Genomic DNA, 22,777 nt, shown 5'->3' with positions numbered 1-22,777 from the left:
GGGACCCCTCGGCTCAAACGACAGGCTAGACATGGCAGGATTTTTATGATGGTTCCATGAATATTTTGTATATTTTTTTTCAAAACAATTGTTTTTCATTTTGTATTTCTTGTTGTAACATTGTGTATGGCTGTTTGGTCCAGGAGGTGGGGGGGTCGGGAGTATTTTAACCCCTGCACACCCCCATGGCCATATGCCTGGACCCGTAGAAGCGTGATAGACATGCGAAACGGCCGTCGTCCCTAAAAGGTGCCGCCTCCCTGCATTTTTAATGGAAATGGAATAAAAGAAGTTTTTATTACATCGGTGTGCCACCTCGCTTTCTTCACGTATGATATCTGTATTTGGTATGTAACCCCTCCTCATGTACAGCGCCATGGAATCTATGGCACTATATCAATAATAATAATAATAATACGAAGTTTTGCAGTGTTATTAATTTTTAAATGAAGTGAATACTGGCGCCCACTTGTGGTCATATTAATAATTACATACGTATCTAGGGAGGTCACGCGCTACTCTGGTAAGCTAATGACAGCGCCGTCTCTGCTGGTCTAGCTGTACTCTATTGCCATCTTGTGGTGGCTTCAGTAATGACAACACTTTATCAGAAGGCAGGAGGCGGGCTCTGTCTCCCGGGGGCGGGCTCTGTCTCCCGGGGGCGGGCTCTGTCTCCCGGGGGCGGGCTCTGTCTCCCGTTACTGCCGCTTTTGCCGCTTGTCTTCCCGGGCTTCCGGTTGGGATGTCGGATCCTGACTGCGCACAGCGGGGATTCCGGAGCCGGTGACATCTCTGTGTATCGGTCGAGCGTCTGCAGATAACAGCTCATTGTGGGACTACAACTCCCAGCAGCCGAAACCTGCAGTAGACTGCTGATGTGCTACGAGGAGCATGGAGGTCAGTCTGCAGGTGCTTCTGTCTACAAGTATCAAGAGGAAAAAGCCGAGTCCTAAACTGCGCTGGATAGGAGAGGTTAGTGCATACCGTGCGGATATACCGGCACAAAACCGCATGTATATTGAGAAGCACACCCTGCATTATACCCCAGAGCTGCACTCACTATTCAGCTGGTGCAGTCACTGTGTACATACATTACATTACTGATCCTGAGTTACATCCTGTATTATACTCCAGAGCTGCACTCACTATTCTGCTGGTGCAGTCACTGTGTACATACATTACATTACTGATCCTGAGTTACATCCTGTATTATACCCCAGAGCTGCACTCACTATTCTGCTGGTGCAGTCACTGTGTACATACATTACATTACTGATCCTGAGTTACATCCTGTATTATACTCCAGAGCTGCACTCACTATTCTGCTGGTGGAGTCACTGTGTACATACATTACATTACTGATCCTGAGTTACATCCTGTATTATACTCCAGAGCTGCACTCACTATTCTGCTGGTGCAGTCACTGTGTACATACATTACATTACTGATCCTGAGTTACATCCTGTATTATACTCCAGAGCTGCACTCACTATTCTGCTGGTGGAGTCACTGTGTACATACATTACATTACTGATCCTGAGTTACATCCTGTATTATACTCCAGAGCTGCACTCACTATTCTGCTGGTGCAGTCACTGTGTACATACATTACATTACTGATCCTGTACTGATCCTGAGTTACATCCTGTATTATACCCCAGAGCTGCACTCACTATTCTGCTGGTGCAGTCACTGTGTACATACATTACATTACTGATCCTGAGTTACATCCTGTATTATACTCCAGAGCTGCACTCACTATTCTGCTGGTGGAGTCACTGTGTACATACATTACATTACTGATCCTGAGTTACATCCTGTATTATACCCCAGAGCTGCACTCACTATTCTGCTGGTGCAGTCACTGTGTACATACATTACATTACTGATCCTGAGTTACATCCTGTATTATACTCCAGAGCTGCACTCACTATTCTGCTGGTGGAGTCACTGTGTACATACATTACATTACTGATCCTGAGTTACATCCTGTATTATACCCCAGAGCTGCACTCACTATTCTGCTGGTGCAGTCACTGTGTACATACATTACATTACTGATCCTGAGTTACATCCTGTATTATACTCCAGAGCTGCACTCACTATTCTGCTGGTGCAGTCACTGTGTACATACATTACATTACTGATCCTGAGTTACATCCTGTATTATACCCCAGAGCTGCACTCACTATTCTGCTGGTTCAGTCACTGTATACATACATTACATTACTGATCCTGAGTTACCTCCTGTATTATACTCCAGAGCTGCACTCACTATTCTGCTGGTGCAGTTACTGTGTACATACATTACATTACTGATCCTGTACTGATCCTGAGTAACATCCTGTATTATACTCCAGAGCTGCACTCACTATTCTGCTGGTGCAGTCACTGTGTACATACAATACATTACTGATCCTGAGTTACCTCCTGTATTATACTCCAGAGCTGCACTCACTATTCTGCTGGTGCAGTTACTGTGTACATACATTACATTACTGATCCTGAGTTACATCCTGTATTATACTCCAGAGCTGCACTCACTATTCTGCTGGTGCAGTCACTGTGTACATACATTACATTACTGATCCTGAGTTACATCCTGTATTATACTCCAGAGCTGCACTCACTATTCTGCTGGTGGAGTCACTGTGTACATACATTACATTACTGATCCTGTACTGATCCTGAGTTACATCCTGTATTATACCCCAGAGCTGCACTCACTATTCTGCTGGTGCAGTCACTGTGTACATACATTACTGATCCTGAGTTACATCCTGTATTATACTCCAGAGCTGCACTCACTATTCTGCTGGTGCAGTCACTGTGTACATACATTACATTACTGATCCTGAGTTACATCCTGTATTATACTCCAGAGCTGCACTCACTATTCTGCTGGTGCAGTCACTGTGTACATACATTACATTACTGATCCCAAGTTACATCCTGTATTATACTCCAGAGCTGCACTCACTATTCTGCTGGTGGAGACACTGTGTACATACATTACATTACTGATCCTGAGTTACATCCTGTATTATACTCCAGAGCTGCACTCACTATTCTGCTGGTGCAGTCACTGTGTGCATACATTACATTACTGATCCTGAGTTACATCCTGTATTATACTCCAGAGCTGCACTCACTATTCTGCTGGTACAGTCACTGTGTACATACATTACATTACTGATCCTGAGTAACATCCTTTATTATACTCCAGAGCTGCACTCACTATTCTGCTGCTGCAGTCACTGTGTACATACATTACATTACTGATCCTGAGTAACATCCCGTATTATACTCCAGAGCTGCACTCACTATTCTGCTGGTGCAGTCACTGTGTACATACATTACATTACTGATCCTGTACTGATCCTGAGTTACATCCTGTATTATACTCCAGAGCTGCACTCACTATTCTGCTGGTGCAGTCACTGTGTGCATACATTGCATTACTGAACCTGAGTTACATCCTGTATTATACTCCAGAGCTGCGCTCACTATTCTGCTGGTGCAGTCACTGTGTACATACATTACATTACTGATCCTGAGTAACATCCTTTATTATACTCCAGAGCTGCACTCGCTATTCTGCTGGTGCAGTCACTGTGTGCATACATGACATTACTGATCCGGTACTGATCCTGAGTTACATCCTGTATTATACCCCAGAGCTGCACTCACTATTCTGCTGGTGCAGTCATTGTGTACATACATTACATTACTGATCCTGAGTTACATCCTGTATTATACTCCAGAGCTGCACTCACTATTCTGCTGGTGCAGTCACTGTGTACATAAATTACATTACTGATCCTGAGTAACATCCTGTATTATACTCCAGAGCTGCACTCACTATTCTGCTGGTGCAGTCACTGTGTACATACATTACATTACTGATCCTGTACTGATCCTAAGTTACATCCTGTATTATACTCCAGAGCTGCACTCACTATTCTGCTGGTGCAGTCACTGTGTGCATACATTACATTACTGATCCTGAGTTACATCCTGTATTATACTCCAGAGCTGCACTCACTATTCTGCTGGTACAGTCACTTTGTACATACATTACATTACTGATCCTGAGTAACATCCTTTATTATACTCCAGAGCTGCACTCACTATTCTGCTGGTGGAGTCACTGTGTACATACATTACATTACTGATCCTGAGTTACATCCTGTATTATGCTCCAGAGCTGCACTCACTATTCTGCTGGTGCAGTCACTGTGTACATACATTACATTACTGATCCTGAGTTACCTCCTGTATTATACTCCAGAGCTGCACTCACTATTCTGCTGGTGCAGACACTGTGGACATACATTACATTACTGATCCTGAGTAACATCCTTTATTATACTCCAGAGCTGCACTCACTATTCTACTGGTACAGTCACTGTGTACATACATTACATACTGATCCTGAGTAACATCCTGTATTATACTCCAGAGCTGCACTCACTATTCTGCTGGTGGAGTCACTGTGTACATACATTACATTACTGATCCTGAGTTACATCCTGTATTCTACTCCAGAGCTGTACTCACTATTCTGCTGGTGCAGTCACTGTGTACATACATTAAATTACTGATCCTGTTCTGATCCTGAGTTACATCCTGTATTATACTCCAGAGCTGCACTCACTATTCTGCTGGTGCAGTCACTGTGTACATACATTACATTACTGATCCTGTTCTGATCCTGAGTTACATCCTGTATTATACTCCAGAGCTGCACTCACTATTCTGCTAGTGCAGTCATTGTATACATACATTACATTACTGATCCTGAGTTACCTCCTGTATTATACTCCAGAGCTGCACTCACTATTCTGCTGGTGCAGTCACTGTATACATACATTACATTACATTACATTACTGATCCTGAGTTTCATCCTGTATTATACTCCAGAGCTGCACTCACTATTCTGCTGGTGGAGTCACTGTGTACATATATTACATTACTGATCCTGAGTTACATCCTGTATTATACTCCAGAGCTGCACTCAATATTCTGCTGGTGCAGTCACTGTGTACATACATTACATTACTGATCCTGTACTGATCCTGAGTTACATTCTGTATTATACTCCTGAGCTGCACTCACTATTCTGCTGGTGCAGTCACTGTGTACATACATTACATTACTGATCCTGAGTTACCTCCTGTATTATACTCCTGAGCTGCACTCACTATTCTGCTGGTGCAGGCACTTTGTACATACATTACATTACTGATCCTGAGTTACCTCCTGTATTATACTCCAGAGCTGCACTCACTATTCTGCTGGTGCAGGCACTGTGTACATACATTACATTACTGATCCTGAGTAACATCCTGTATTATACTCCAGAGCTGCACTCACTATTCTGCTGGTGCAGTCACTGTGTACATATATTACATTACTGATCCTGTTCTGATCCTGAGTTACATCCTGTATTATACTCCAGAGCTGCAGTCACTATTCTGCTGGTGCAGTCACTGTGTACATAAATTACATTACTGATCCTGTACTGATCCTGAGTTACATCCTGTATTATACTCCAGAGCTGCACTCACTATTCTGCTGGTGTAGTCACTATGTACATAAATTACATTACTGATCCTGTACTGATCCTGAGTTACATCCTGTATTATACTCCAGAGCTGCACTCACTATTCTGCTGGTGCAGTCACTGTGTACATACATTACATTACTAATCCTGAGTTACATTCTGTATTATTCTCCACAGCTGCACTCACTATTCTGCTGGTGCAGTCACTGTGTGCATACATTACATTACTGATCCTGAGTTAAATCCTGTATTATACTCCAGAGCTGCACTCACTATTCTGCTGGTGCAGTCATTGTGTACATACATTACATTACTGATCCTGAGTTACATCCTGTATTATACTCCAGAGCTGCACTCACTATTCTGCTGGTGCAGTCACTGTGTACATACATTGCAGTACTGATCCTGTACTGATCCTGAGTTACCTCCTGTATTATACTCCAGAGCTGCACTCACTATTCTGCTGGTGCAGTCACTGTGTACATACATTACTGATCCTGTACTGATCCTGAGTAACATCCTTTATTATACTCCAGAGCTGCACTCACTATTCTACTGGTACAGTCACTGTGTACATAAATTACATTACTGATCCTGAGTAACATCCTGTATTATACTCCAGAGCTGCACTCACTATTCTGCTGGTGCAGTCACTGTGTACATACATTCCATTACTTATCCTGAGTTACATCATGTATTATATTCCAGAGCTGCGCTCACTATTCTGCTGGTGCAGTCACTGTGTACATACATTACATTACTGATCCTGAGTTACATCCTGTATTATACTCCAGAGCTGCGCTCACTATTCTGCTGGTGCAGTCACTGTGTACATACATTACATTACTGATCCTGTACTGATCCTGAGTAACATCCTGTATTATACTCCAGAGCTGCACTCACTATTCTGCTGGTGCAGTCACTGTGTACATACATTACATTACTGATCCTGAGTTACCTCCTGTATTATACTCCAGAGCTGCACTCACTATTCTGCTGGTGCAGTTACTGTGTACATACATTACATTACTGATCCTGAGTTACATCCTGTATTATACTCCAGAGCTGCACTCACTATTCTGCTGGTGCAGGCACCGTGTACATACATTACATTACTGATCCTGAGTAACATCCTGTATTATACTCCAGAGCTGCACTCACTATTCTGTTGGTGCAGTCACTGTGTACATACATTACATTACTGATCCTGAGTTACATCCTGTATTATACTCCAGAGCTGCACTCACTATTCTGCTGGTGCAGTTACTGTGTACATACATTACATTAGTGATCCTGAGTAACATCCTTTATTATACTCCAGACCTGCACTCACTATTCTGCTGCTGCAGTCACTGTGTACATACGTTACATTACTGATCCTGAGTAACATCCCGTATTATACTCCAGAGCTGCACTCACTATTCTGCTGGTGCAGTCACTGTGTACATACATTACATTACTGATCCTGTACTGATCCTGAGTTACATCCTGTATTATACTCCTGAGCTGCACTCACTATTCTGCTGGTGCAGTCACTGTGTGCATACATTGCATTACTGAACCTGAGTTACATCCTGTATTATACTCCAGAGCTGCGCTCACTATTCTGCTGGTGCAGTCACTGTGTACATACATTACATTACTGATCCTGAGTAACATCCTTTATTATACTCCAGAGCTGCACTCACTATTCTGCTGGTGCAGTCACTGTGTGCATACATTACATTACTGATCCTGAGTTACATCCTGTATTATACCCCAGAGCTGCACTCACTATTCTGCTGGTGCAGTCACTGTGTACATACATTACATTACTGATCCTGAGTTACATCCTGTATTATACTCCAGAGCTGCACTCACTATTCTGCTGGTGCAGTCACTGTGTACATAAATTACATTACTGATCCTGAGTAACATCCTGTATTATACTCCAGAGCTGCACTCACTATTCTGCTGGTGCAGTCACTGTGTACATACATTACATTACTGATCCTGTACTGATCCTAAGTTACCTCCTGTATTATACTCCAGAGCTGCACTCACTATTCTACTGGTACAGTCACTGTGTACATACATTACATTACTGATCCTGAGTAGCATCCTGTATTATACGCCAGAGCTGCACTCACTATTCTGCTGGTGCAGTCACTGTGTACATACATTACTGATCCTGAGTAACATCCTTTATTATACTCCAGAGCTGCACTCACTATTCTACTGGTACAGTCACTGTGTACATACATTACATTACTGATCCTGAGTAACATCCTGTATTATACTCCAGAGCTGCACTCACTATTCTGCTGGTGCAGTCACTGTGTACATACATTACATTACTGATCCTGTACTGATCCTGTGTTACATCCTGTATTATACTCCAGAGCTGCACTCACTATTCTGCTGGTGCAGTCACTGTGTACATACATTACATTACTGATCCTGTTCTGATCCTGAGTTACATCCTGTATTATACTCCAGAGCTGCACTCACTATTCTGCTAGTGCAGTCATTGTATACATACATTACATTACTGATCCTGAGTTACCTCCTGTATTATACTCCAGAGCTGCACTCACTATTCTGCTGGTGCAGTCACTGTGTACATACATTACATTACTGATCCTGAGTTTCATCCTGTATTATACTCCAGAGCTGCACTCACTATTCTGCTGGTGTAGTCACTGTGTACATACATTACATTACTGATCCTGTACTGATCCTGAGTTACCTCCTGTATTATACTCCAGAGCTGCACTCACTATTCTGCTGGTGCAGTCACTGTGTACATACATTACATTACTAATCCTGAGTTACATTCTGTATTATACTCCTGAGCTGCACTCACTATTCTGCTGGTGCAGTCACTGTGTACATACATTACATTACTGATCCTGTACTGATCCTGAGTTAAATCCTGTATTATACTCCAGAGCTGCACTCACTATTCTGCTGGTGCAGTCATTGTGTACATACATTACATTACTGATCCTGAGTTACATCCTGTATTATACTCCAGAGCTGCACTCACTATTCTGCTGGTGCAGTCACTGTGTACATACATTGCAGTACTGATCCTGTACTGATCCTGAGTTACCTCCTGTATTATACTCCAGAGCTGCACTCACTATTCTGCTGGTGCAGTCACTGTGTACATACATTACTGATCCTGAGTAACATCCTTTATTATACTCCAGAGCTGCACTCACTATTCTACTGGTACAGTCACTGTGTACATACATTACATTACTGATCCTGAGTAACATCCTGTATTATACTCCAGAGCTGCACTCACTATTCTGCTGGTGCAGTCACTGTGTACATACATTACATTACTGATCCTGTACTGATCCTGTGTTACATCCTGTATTATACTCCAGAGCTGCACTCACTATTCTGCTGGTGCAGTCACTGTGTACATACATTACATTACTGATCCTGTTCTGATCCTGAGTTACATCCTGTATTATACTCCAGAGCTGCACTCACTATTCTGCTAGTGCAGTCATTGTATACATACATTACATTACTGATCCTGAGTTAACTCCTGTATTATACTCCAGAGCTGCACTCACTATTCTGCTGGTGCAGTCACTGTGTACATACATTACATTACTGATCCTGAGTTTCATCCTGTATTATACTCCAGATCTGCACTCACTATTCTGCTGGTGGAGTCACTGTGTACATACATTACATTACTGATCCTGAGTAACATCCTGTATTATACTCCAGAGCTGCACTCACTATTCTGCTGGTGCAGTCACTGTGTACATACATTACATTACTGATCCTGAGTTACATCCTGTATTATACTCCAGAGCTGCACTCACTATTCTGCTGGTGCAGTCACTGTGTACATACATTACATTACTGATCCTGTTCTGATCCTGAGTTACATCCTGTATTATACTCCAGAGCTGCACTCACTATTCTGCTAGTGCAGTCATTGTATACATACATTACATTACTGATCCTGAGTTACCTCCTGTATTATACTCCAGAGCTGCACTCACTATTCTGCTGGTGCAGTCACTGTATACATACATTACATTACATTACATTACTGATCCTGAGTTTCATCCTGTATTATACTCCAGAGCTGCACTCACTATTCTGCTGGTGGAGTCACTGTGTACATATATTACATTACTGATCCTGAGTTACATCCTGTATTATACTCCAGAGCTGCACTCAATATTCTGCTGGTGCAGTCACTGTGTACATACATTACATTACTGATCCTGTACTGATCCTGAGTTACATCCTGTATTATACTCCAGAGCTGCACTCACTATTCTGCTGGTGCAGTCACTGTGTACATAAATTACATTACTGATCCTGTACTGATCCTGAGTTACATTCTGTATTATACTCCTGAGCTGCACTCACTATTCTGCTGGTGCAGTCACTGTGTACATACATTACATTACTGATCCTGAGTTACCTCCTGTATTATACTCCTGAGCTGCACTCACTATTCTGCTGGTGCAGGCACTTTGTACATACATTACATTACTGATCCTGAGTTACCTCCTGTATTATACTCCAGAGCTGCACTCACTATTCTGCTGGTGCAGGCACTGTGTACATACATTACATTACTGATCCTGAGTAACATCCTGTATTATACTCCAGAGCTGCACTCACTATTCTGCTGGTGCAGTCACTGTGTACATATATTACATTACTGATCCTGTTCTGATCCTGAGTTACATCCTGTATTATACTCCAGAGCTGCACTCACTATTCTGCTGGTGCAGTCACTGTGTACATAAATTACATTACTGATCCTGTACTGATCCTGAGTTACATCCTGTATTATACTCCAGAGCTGCACTCACTATTCTGCTGGTGTAGTCACTGTGTACATAAATTACATTACTGATCCTGTACTGATCCTGAGTTACATCCTGTATTATACTCCAGAGCTGCACTCACTATTCTGCTAGTGCAGTCATTGTATACATACATTACATTACTGATCCTGAGTTAACTCCTGTATTATACTCCAGAGCTGCACTCACTATTCTGCTGGTGCAGTCACTGTGTACATACATTACATTACTGATCCTGAGTTTCATCCTGTATTATACTCCAGATCTGCACTCACTATTCTGCTGGTGGAGTCACTGTGTACATACATTACATTACTGATCCTGAGTTACATCCTGTATTATACTCCAGATCTGCACTCACTATTCTGCTGGTGGAGTCACTGTGTACATACATTACATTACTGATCCTGAGTAACATCCTGTATTATACTCCAGAGCTGCACTCACTATTCTGCTGGTGCAGTCACTGTGTACATACATTACATTACTGATCCTGAGTTACATCCTGTATTATACTCCAGAGCTGCACTCACTATTCAGCTGGTGCAGTCACTGTGTACATACATTACATTACTGATCCTGTACTGATCCTGAGTTACCTCCTGTATTATACTCCAGAGCTGCACTCACTATTCTGCTGGTGCAGGCACTGTGTACATACATTACATTACTGATCCTGAGTAACATCCTGTATTATACTTCAGAGCTGCACTCACTATTCTGCTGGTACAGTCACTGTGTACATACATTACATTACTGATCCTGAGTAACATCCTGTATTATACTCCAGAGCTGCACTCACTATTCTGCTGGTGCAGTCACTGTGTACATATATTACATTACTGATCCTGTTCTGATCCTGAGTTACATCCTGTATTATACTCCAGAGCTGCACTCACTATTCTGCTGGTGCAGTCACTGTGTACATAAATTACATTACTGATCCTGTACTGATCCTGAGTTACATTCTGTATTATACTCCTGAGCTGCACTCACTATTCTGCTGGTGCAGTCACTGTGTACATACATTACATTACTGATCCTGAGTTACCTCCTGTATTATACTCCTGAGCTGCACTCACTATTCTGCTGGTGCAGTCACTGTGTACATACATTACATTACTGATCCTGAGTTACATCCTGTATTATACTCCTGAGCTGCACTCACTATTCTGCTGGTGCAGTCACTGTGTACATACATTACATTACTGATCCTGAGTTACCTCCTGTATTATACTCCAGAGCTGCACTCACTATTCTGCTGGTGCAGGCACTGTGTACATACATTACATTACTGATCCTGAGTTACCTCCTGTATTATACTCCAGAGCTGCACTCACTATTCTGCTGGTGCAGGCACTGTGTACATACATTACATTACTGATCCTGAGTTACATCCTCTATTATACTCCAGAGCTGCACTCACTATTCTGCTGGTGCAGTCACTGTGTACATAAATTACATTACTGATCCTGTACTGATCCTGAGTTACATCCTGTATTATACTCCAGAGCTGCACTCACTATTCTGCTGGTGCAGTCACTGTGTACATAAATTACATTACTGATCCTGTACTGATCCTGAGTTACCTCCTGTATTATACTCCAGAGCTGCACTCACTATTCTGCTGGTGCAGTCACTGTGTACATACATTACATTACTAATCCTGAGTTACATCCTGTATTATACTCCTGAGCTGCACTCACTATTCTGCTGGTGCAGTCACTGTGTACATACATTACATTACTGATCCTGTACTGATCCTGAGTTACCTCCTGTATTATACTCCAGAGCTGCACTCACTATTCTGCTGGTGCAGTCACTGTGTACATACATTACATTACTAATCCTGAGTTACATCCTCTATTATACTCCAGAGCTGCACTCACTATTCTGCTGGTGCAGTCACTGTGTACATACATTACATTACTGATCCTGTACTGATCCTGAGTTAAATCCTGTATTATATTCCAGAGCTGCACTCACTATTCTGCTGGTGCAGTCATTGTGTACATACATTACATTACTGATCCTGAGTTACATCCTGTATTATACTCCAGAGCTGCACTCACTATTCTGCTGGTGCAGTCACTGTGTACATACATTACTGATCCTGTACTGATCCTGAGTTACATCCTGTATTATACTCCAGAGCTGCACTCACTATTCTGCTGGTGCAGTCACTGTGTACATACATTACATTACTGATCCTGAGTTACATCCTGTATTATACTCCAGATTTGCACTCACTATTCTGCTGGTGCAGTCATTGTGTACATACATTACATTACTGATCCTGAGTTACATCCTGTATTATACTCCAGAGCTGCACTCACTATTCTGCTGGTGCAGTCACTGTGTACATACATTACATTACTGATCCTGAGTTACATCCTGTATTATACTCCAGAGCTGCACTCACTATTCAGCTGGTGCAGTCACTGTGTACATACATTACATTACTGATCCTGTACTGATCCTGAGTTACCTCCTGTATTATACTCCAGAGCTGCACTCACTATTCTGCTGGTGCAGGCACTGTGTACATACATTACATTACTGATCCTGAGTAACATCCTGTATTATACTTCAGAGCTGCACTCACTATTCTGCTGGTACAGTCACTGTGTACATACATTACATTACTGATCCTGAGTAACATCCTGTATTATACTCCAGAGCTGCACTCACTATTCTGCTGGTGCAGTCACTGTGTACATACTTTACATTACTGATCCTGTTCTGATCCTGAGTTACATCCTGTATTATACTCCAGAGCTGCACTCACTATTCTGCTGGTGCAGTCACTGTGTACATAAATTACATTACTGATCCTGTACTGATCCTGAGTTACATTCTGTATTATACTCCTGAGCTGCACTCACTATTCTGCTGGTGCAGTCACTGTGTACATACATTACATTACTGATCCTGAGTTACCTCCTGTATTATACTCCTGAGCTGCACTCACTATTCTGCTGGTGCAGTCACTGTGTACATACATTACATTACTGATCCTGAGTTACATCCTGTATTATACTCCTGAGCTGCACTCACTATTCTGCTGGTGCAGTCACTGTGTACATACATTACATTACTGATCCTGAGTTACCTCCTGTATTATACTCCAGAGCTGCACTCACTATTCTGCTGGTGCAGGCACTGTGTACATACATTACATTACTGATCCTGAGTTACCTCCTGTATTATACTCCAGAGCTGCACTCACTATTCTGCTGGTGCAGGCACTGTGTACATACATTACATTACTGATCCTGAGTTACATCCTCTATTATACTCCAGAGCTGCACTCACTATTCTGCTGGTGCAGTCACTGTGTACATAAATTACATTACTGATCCTGTACTGATCCTGAGTTACATCCTGTATTATACTCCAGAGCTGCACTCACTATTCTGCTGGTGCAGTCACTGTGTACATAAATTACATTACTGATCCTGTACTGATCCTGAGTTACCTCCTGTATTATACTCCAGAGCTGCACTCACTATTCTGCTGGTGCAGTCACTGTGTACATACATTACATTACTAATCCTGAGTTACATCCTGTATTATACTCCTGAGCTGCACTCACTATTCTGCTGGTGCAGTCACTGTGTACATACATTACATTACTGATCCTGTACTGATCCTGAGTTAAATCCTGTATTATATTCCAGAGCTGCACTCACTATTCTGCTGGTGCAGTCATTGTGTACATACATTACATTACTGATCCTGAGTTACATCCTGTATTATACTCCAGAGCTGCACTCACTATTCTGCTGGTGCAGTCACTGTGTACATACATTACTGATCCTGTACTGATCCTGAGTTACATCCTGTATTATACTCCAGAGCTGCACTCACTATTCTGCTGGTGCAGTCACTGTGTACATACATTACATTACTGATCCTGAGTTACATCCTGTATTATACTCCAGATTTGCACTCACTATTCTGCTGGTGCAGTCATTGTGTACATACATTACATTACTGATCCTGAGTTACATCCTGTATTATACTCCAGAGCTGCACTCACTATTCTGCTGGTGCAGTCACTGTGTACATACATTACATTACTGATCCTGTACTGATCCTGAGTTACATCCTGTATTATACTCCAGAGCTGCACTCACTATTCTGCTGGTGCAGTCACTGTGTACATACATACATTACATTACTGATCCTGTACTGATCCTGAGTTACATCCTGTATTATCCTCCAAAGCTGCGCTCACTATTCTGCTGCTGCAGTCACTGTGTACATACATTACTGATCCTGAGTAACATCCCGTATTATACTCCAGAGCTGCACTCACTATTCTGCTGGTGCAGTCACTGTGTACATACATTACTGATCCTGTACTGATCCTGAGTAGCATCCTGTATTATACTCCAGAGCTGCACTCACTATTCTACTGGTATAGTCACTGTGTACATACAGTACAGACCAAAAGTTTGGACACACCTTCTCATTTAAAGATTTTTCTGTATTTTCATGACTATGAAAATTGTACATTCACACTGAAGGCATCAAAACTATGAATTAACACATGTGGAATTATATACTTAACAAAAAAGTGTGAAACAACTGAAAATATGTCTTATATTCTAGGTTCTTCAAAGTAGCCACCTTTTGCTTTGATGACTGCTTAGCACACTCTTGGCATTCTCTTGATGAGCTTCAAGAGGTAGTCACCGGAAATGGTTTTCCAACAATCTTGAAGGAGTTCCCAGAGATGCTTAGCACTTGTTGGCCCTTTTGCCTTCACTCTGCGGTCCAGCTCACCCCAAACCATCTCGATTGGGTTCAGGTCTGGTGACTGCGGAGGCCAGGTCATCTGACGTAGCACCCCATCACTCTCCTTCTTGGTCAAATAGCCCTTACACAGCCTGGAGGTGTGTTTGGGGTCATTGTCCTGTTGAAAAATAAATGATGGTCCAACTAAACGCAAACCGGATGGAATAGCATGCCGCTGCAAGATGCTGTGGTAGCCATGCTGGTTCAGTATGCCTTCAATTTTGAATAAATCCCCAACAGTGTCACCAGCAAAGCACCCCCACACCATCACACCTCCTCCTCCATGCTTCACGGTGGGAACCAGGCATGTAGAGTCCATCCGTTCATGACAAAGACACAGTGGTTGGAACCAAAGATCTCCAATTTGGACTCATCAGACCAAAGCACAGATTTCCACTGGTCTAATGTCCATTCCTTGTGTTCTTTAGCCCAAACAAGTCTCTTCTGCTTGTTGCCTGTCCTTAGCAGTGGTTTCCTAGCAGCTATTTTACCATGAAGGCCTGCTGCACAAAGTCTCCTCTTAACAGTTGTTGAAGAGATGCGTCTGCTGCTAGAACTCTGTGTGGCATTGACCTGGTCTCTAATCTGAGCTGCTGTTAACCTGCGATTTCTAAGACTGGTAACTCGGATAAACTTATCCTCCGAAGCAGAGGTGACTCTTGGTCTTCCTTTCCTGGGGCGGTTCTCATGTGAGCCAGTCTCTTTGTAGCGCTTGATGGTTTTTGCAACTGCACTTGGGGACACTTTCAAAGTTTGCCCAATTTTTCGGACTGACTGACCTTCATTTCTTAAAGTAATGATGGCCACTCGTTTTTCTTTACTTAGCTGCTTTTTTCTTGCCATAATACAAATTCTAACAGTCTATTCAGTAGGACTATCAGCTGTGTATCCACCAGACTTCTGCACAACACAACTGATGGTCTCAACCCCATTTATAAGGCAAGAAATCCCACTTATTAAACCTGACAGGGCACACCTGTGAAGTGAAAAACATTTCCAGTGACTACCTCTTGAAGCTCATCAAGAGAATGCCAAGAGTGTGCAAAGCAGTCATCAAAGCAAAAGGTGGCTACTTTGAAGAACCTAGAATATAAGACATATTTTCAGTTGTTTCACACTTTTTTGTTAAGTATATAATTCCACATGTGTTAATTCATAGTTTTGATGCCTTCAGTGTGAATGTACAATTTTCATAGTCATGAAAATACAGAAAAATCTTTAAATGAGAAGGTGTGTCCAAACTTTTGGTCTGTACTGTACATTACATACTGATCCTGAGTAACATCCTGTATTATACTCCAGAGCTGTACTCACTATTCTGCTGCTGCAGTCACTGTGTACATACATTACATTACTGATCCTGTTCTGATCCTGAGTTACATCCTGTATTATACTCCAGAGCTGCACTCACTATTCTGCTAGTGCAGTCATTGTATACATACATTACTGATCCTGATTTACCTCCTGTATTATACTCCAGAGCTGCACTCACTATTCTGCTGGTGCAGTCACTGTGTTCATACATTACATTACTGATCCTGAGTTTCATCCTGTATTATACTCCAGAGCTGCACTCACTATTCTGCTGGTGGAGTCACTGTGTACATATATTACATTACTGATCCTGAGTTACATCCTGTATTATACTCCAGAGCTGCACTCAATATTCTGCTGGTGCAGTCACTGTGTACATACATTACATTACTGATCCTGAGTTACATCCTGTATTATACTCCAGAGCTGCACTCACTATTCAGCTGGTGCAGTCACTGTGTACATAAATTACATTACTGATCCTGTACTGATCCTGAGTTACCTCCTGTATTATACTCCAGAGCTGCACTCACTATTCTGCTGGTGCAGGCACTGTGTACATACATTACATTACTGATCCTGAGTAACATCCTGTATTATACTCCAGAGCTGCACTCACTATTCTGCTGGTACAGTCACTGTGTACATACATTACATTACTGATCCTGAGTAACATCCTGTATTATACTCCAGAGCTGCACTCACTATTCTGCTGGTGCAGTCACTGTGTACATACATTACATTACTGATCCTGTTCTGATCCTGAGTTACATCCTGTATTATACTCCAGAGCTGCACTCACTATTCTGCTGGTGCAGTCACTGTGTGCATACATTGCATTACTGAACCTGAGTAACATCCTGTATTATACTCAAGAGCTGCACTCACTATTCTGCTGGTGTAGTCACTGTGTACATAAATTACATTACTGATCCTGTACTGATCCTGAGTTACATTCTGTATTATACTCCTGAGCTGCACTCACTATTCTGCTGGTGCAGTCACTGTGTACATACATTACATTACTGATCCTGAGTTACCTCCTGTATTATACTCCAGAGCTGCACTCACTATTCTGCTGGTGCAGGCACTGTGTACATACATTACATTACTGATCCTGAGTTACGTCCTCTATTATACTCCAGAGCTGCACTCACTATTCTGCTGGTGCAGTCACTGTGTACATAAATTACATTACTGATCCTGTACTGATCCTGAGTTACCTCCTGTATTACACTCCAGAGCTGCACTCACTATTCTGCTGGTGCAGTCACTGTGTACATACATTACATTACTAATCCTGAGTTACATTCTGTATTATACTCCTGAGCTGCACTCACTATTCTGCTGGTGCAGTCACTGTGTACATACATTACATTACTGATCCTGTACTGATCCTGAGTTAAATCCTGTATTATACTCCAGAGCTGCACTCACTATTCTGCTGGTGCAGTCACTGTGTACATACATTACATTACTTATCCTGTACTGATCCTGAGTTACATCCTGTATTATCCTCCAAAGCTGCGCTCACTATTCTGCTGGTGCAATCACTGTGTATATACATTACATTCCTGATCCTGAGTTACATCCTGTATTATACTCCAGAGCTGCACTCACTATTCTGCTGGTGCAGTCACTGTGTACATACATTACTGATCCTGTACTGATCCTGAGTTACATCCTGTATTATACTCCAGAGCTGCACTCACTATTCTGCTGGTGAAGTCACTGTGTACATACATTACATAACTGATCCTGTACTGATCCTGAGTTACATCCTGTATTATACTCCAGAGCTGAGCTCACTATTCTTCTGGTTCAGTCAGTGTGTACATACATTACATTACTGATCCTGAGTTACATCCTGTATTATACTCCAGAGCTGCGCTCACTATTCTTCTGGTTCAGTCAGTGTGTACATACATTACATTACTGATCCTGAGTTACATCCTGTATTATACTCCAGAGCGGCACTCACTATTCTGCTGGTGCAGTCACTGTGTACATACATTACATTACTGATCCTGTACTGATCCTGAGTTACATCCTGTATTATACTCCAGAGCTGCACTCACTATTCTGCTGGTGGAGTCACTGTGTACGTACATTACATTACTGATCCTGAGTTACGTCCTGTATTATACTCCAGAGCTGCACTCACTATTCTGCTGGTGCAGTCACCGTGTACATACATTACATTACTGATCCTGAGTTACCTCCTGTATTATACTCCAGAGCTGCACTCACTATTCTGCTGGTGCAGTCACTGTGCACATACATTACATTACTGATCCTGAGTTACCTCCTGTATTATAATCCAGAGCTGCACTCACTATTCTGCTGGTGCAGTCACTGTGTACATACATTACATTACTGATCCTGAGTTACCTCCTGTATTATACCCCAGAGCTGCACTCACTATTCTGCTAGTGCAGTCATTGTGCACATACATTACATTACTGATCCTGAGTTACATCCTGTATTATACTCCAGAGCTGCACTCACTATTCTGCTGCTGCAGTCACTGTGTACATACATTACATTAATGATCCTGTACTGATCCTGAGTTACATCCTGTATTATACTCCAGAGCTGCACTCACTATTCTGCTGGTGGAGTCACTGTGTACGTACATTACATTACTGATCCTGAGTTACGTCCTGTATTATACTCCAGAGCTGCCCTCACTATTCTGCTGGTGCAGTCACCGTGTACATACATTACATTACTGATCCTGAGTTACCTCCTGTATTATACTCCAGAGCTGCACTCACTATTCTGCTGGTGCAGTCACTGTGCACATACATTACATTACTGATCCTGAGTTACCTCCTGTATTATAATCCAGAGCTGCACTCACTATTCTGCTGGTGCAGTCACTGTGTACATACATTACATTACTGATCCTGAGTTACCTCCTGTATTATACCCCAGAGCTGCACTCACTATTCTGCTAGTGCAGTCATTGTGCACATACATTACATTACTGATCCTGAGTTACATCCTGTATTATACTCCAGAGCTGCACTCACTATTCTGCTGCTGCAGTCACTGTGTACATACATTACATTAATGATCCTGTACTGATCCTGAGTTACATCCTGTATTATACTCCAGAGCTGCACTCACTATTCTGCTGGTGAAGTCACTGTGTACATACATTACATAACTGATCCTGTACTGATCCTGAGTTACATCCTGTATTATACTCCAGAGCTGAGCTCACTATTCTTCTGGTTCAGTCAGTGTGTACATACATTACATTACTGATCCTGAGTTACATCCTGTATTATACTCCAGAGCTGCACTCACTATTCTGCTGGTGCAGTCACTGTGTTCATACATTACATTACTGATCCTGAGTTTCATCCTGTATTATACTCCAGAGCTGCACTCACTATTCTGCTGGTGGAGTCACTGTGTACATATATTACATTACTGATCCTGAGTTACATCCTGTATTATACTCCAGAGCTGCACTCACTATTCTGCTGCTGCAGTCACTGTGTACATACATTACATTAATGATCCTGTACTGATCCTGAGTTACATCCTGTATTATCCTCCAGAGCTGCACTCACTATTCTGCTGGTGCAGTCACTGTGTACATAAATTACATTACTGATCCTGAGTTACCTCCTGTATTATACCCCAGAGCTGCACTCACTATTCTGCTGGTGCAGTCACTGTGCACATACATTACATTACTGATCCTGAGTTACATCCTGTATTATACTCCCGAGCTGCGCTCACTATTCTCCTGGTGCAGTCACTGTGCACATACATTACATTACTGATCCTGAGTTACATCCTGTATTATACTTCCGAGCTGCGCTCACTATTCTGCTGGTGCAGTCACTGTGCACATACATTACATTACTGATCCTGAGTTACATCCTGTATTATACTCCAGAGGTGCACTCACTATTCTGCTGGTGCAGTCACCGTGTACATACATTACATTACTGATCCTGAGTTTCATCCTGTATTATACTCCAGAGCTGCAATCACTATTCTGCTGGTGGAGTCACTGTGTACATATATTACATTACTGATCCTGAGTTACATCCTGTATTATACTCCAGAGCTGCACTCAATATTCTGCTGGTGCAGTCACTGTGTACATACATTACATTACTGATCCTGAGTTACATCCTGTATTATACTCCAGAGCTGCACTCACTATTCAGCTGGTGCAGTCACTGTGTACATACATTACATTACTGATCCTGTACTGATCCTGAGTTACCTCCTGTATTATACTCCAGAGCTGCACTCACTATTCTGCTGGTGCAGGCACTGTGTACATACATTACATTACTGATCCTGAGTAACATCCTGTATTATACTCCAGAGCTGCACTCACTATTCTGCTGGTACAGTCACTGTGTACATACATTACATTACTGATCCTGAGTAACATCCTGTATTATACTCCAGAGCTGCACTCACTATTCTGCTGGTGCAGTCACTGTGTACATACATTACATTACTGATCCTGTTCTGATCCTGAGTTACATCCTGTATTATACTCCAGAGCTGCACTCACTATTCTGCTGGTGTAGTCACTGTGTACATAAATTACATTACTGATCATGTACTGATCCTGAGTTACATTCTGTATTATACTCCTGAGCTGCACTCACTATTCTGCTGGTGCAGTCACTGTGTACATACATTACATTACTGATCCTGAGTTACCTCCTGTATTATACTCCAGAGCTGCACTCACTATTCTGCTGGTGCAGGCACTGTGTACATACATTACATTACTGATCCTGAGTTACATCCTGTATTATACTCCAGAGCTGCACTCACTATTCTGCTGGTGCAGTCACTGTGTACATAAATTACATTACTGATCCTGTACTGATCCTGAGTTACATCCTGTATTATACTCCAGAGCTGCACTCACTATTCTGCTGGTGCAGTCACTGTGTACATAAATTACATTACTGATCCTGTACTGATCCTGAGTTACCTCCTGTATTATACTCCAGAGCTGCACTCACTATTCTGCTGGTGCAGTCACTGTGTACATACATTACATTACTAATCCTGAGTTACATTCTGTATTATACTCCTGAGCTGCACTCACTATTCAGCTGGTGCAGTCACTGTGTACATACATTACATTACTGATCCTGTACTGATCCTGAGTTAAATCCTATATTATACTCCAGAGCTGCACTCACTATTCTGCTGGTGCAGTCACTGTGTACATACATTACATTACTTATCCTGTACTGATCCTGAGTTACATCCTGTATTATCCTCCAAAGCTGCGCTCACTATTCTGCTGGTGCAATCACTGTGTATATACATTACATTCCTGATCCTGAGTTACATCCTGTATTATACTCCAGAGCTGCACTCACTATTCTGCTGGTGCAGTCACTGTGTACATACATTACTGATCCTGTACTGATCCTGAGTTACATCCTGTATTATACTCCAGAGCTGCACTCACTATTCTGCTGGTGAAGTCACTGTGTACATACATTACATAACTGATCCTGTACTGATCCTGAGTTACATCCTGTATTATACTCCAGAGCTGAGCTCACTATTCTTCTGGTTCAGTCAGTGTGTACATACATTACATTACTGATCCTGAGTTACATCCTGTATTATACTCCAGAGCTGCGCTCACTATTCTTCTGGTTCAGTCAGTGTGTACATACATTACATTACTGATCCTGAGTTACATCCTGTATTATACTCCAGAGCGGCACTCACTATTCTGCTGGTGCAGTCACTGTGTACATACATTACATTACTGATCCTGTACTGATCCTGAGTTACATCCTGTATTATACTCCAGAGCTGCACTCACTATTCTGCTGGTGGAGTCACTGTGTACGTACATTACATTACTGATCCTGAGTTACGTCCTGTATTATACTCCAGAGCTGCACTCACTATTCTGCTGGTGCAGTCACCGTGTACATACATTACATTACTGATCCTGAGTTACCTCCTGTATTATAATCCAGAGCTGCACTCACTATTCTGCTGGTGCAGTCACTGTGTACATACATTACATTACTGATCCTGAGTTACCTCCTGTATTATACCCCAGAGCTGCACTCACTATTCTGCTAGTGCAGTCATTGTGCACATACATTACATTACTGATCCTGAGTTACATCCTGTATTATACTCCAGAGCTGCACTCACTATTCTGCTGCTGCAGTCACTGTGTACATACATTACATTAATGATCCTGTACTGATCCTGAGTTACATCCTGTAT

General features: G+C 42.2%; 1 protein-coding gene across 4 annotated transcripts in view; it reads left to right on the top strand.

Moving 5' to 3' along the window:
• The first annotated feature begins 643 nt into the window (after positions 1-643).
• CPLANE1 (ciliogenesis and planar polarity effector complex subunit 1) overlaps positions 644-22,777 on the top strand; it is a 99,378-nt gene continuing 77,244 nt past the window's right edge. For all 4 annotated transcript variants that reach the window (XM_073681768.1, XM_073681748.1, XM_073681757.1 and 1 more), the window contains exon 1: positions 644-972. In XM_073681768.1, the coding sequence (XP_073537869.1) occupies positions 892-972 (81 nt within the window). In that variant the 5' untranslated portion in view covers positions 644-891. The remainder of the gene's footprint in view (positions 973-22,777) is intronic.

Source organism: Phyllobates terribilis, unplaced genomic scaffold (assembly GCF_046119375.1).
Source record: "Phyllobates terribilis strain yellow unplaced genomic scaffold, ASM4611937v1 Scaffold_1__5_contigs__length_1240528914, whole genome shotgun sequence".
Taxonomy (NCBI): Eukaryota; Metazoa; Chordata; class Amphibia; order Anura; family Dendrobatidae; genus Phyllobates; species Phyllobates terribilis.
Note: the sequence above shows the minus strand (reverse complement) of the source record. Positions and strands in the feature narration are given on the sequence as shown.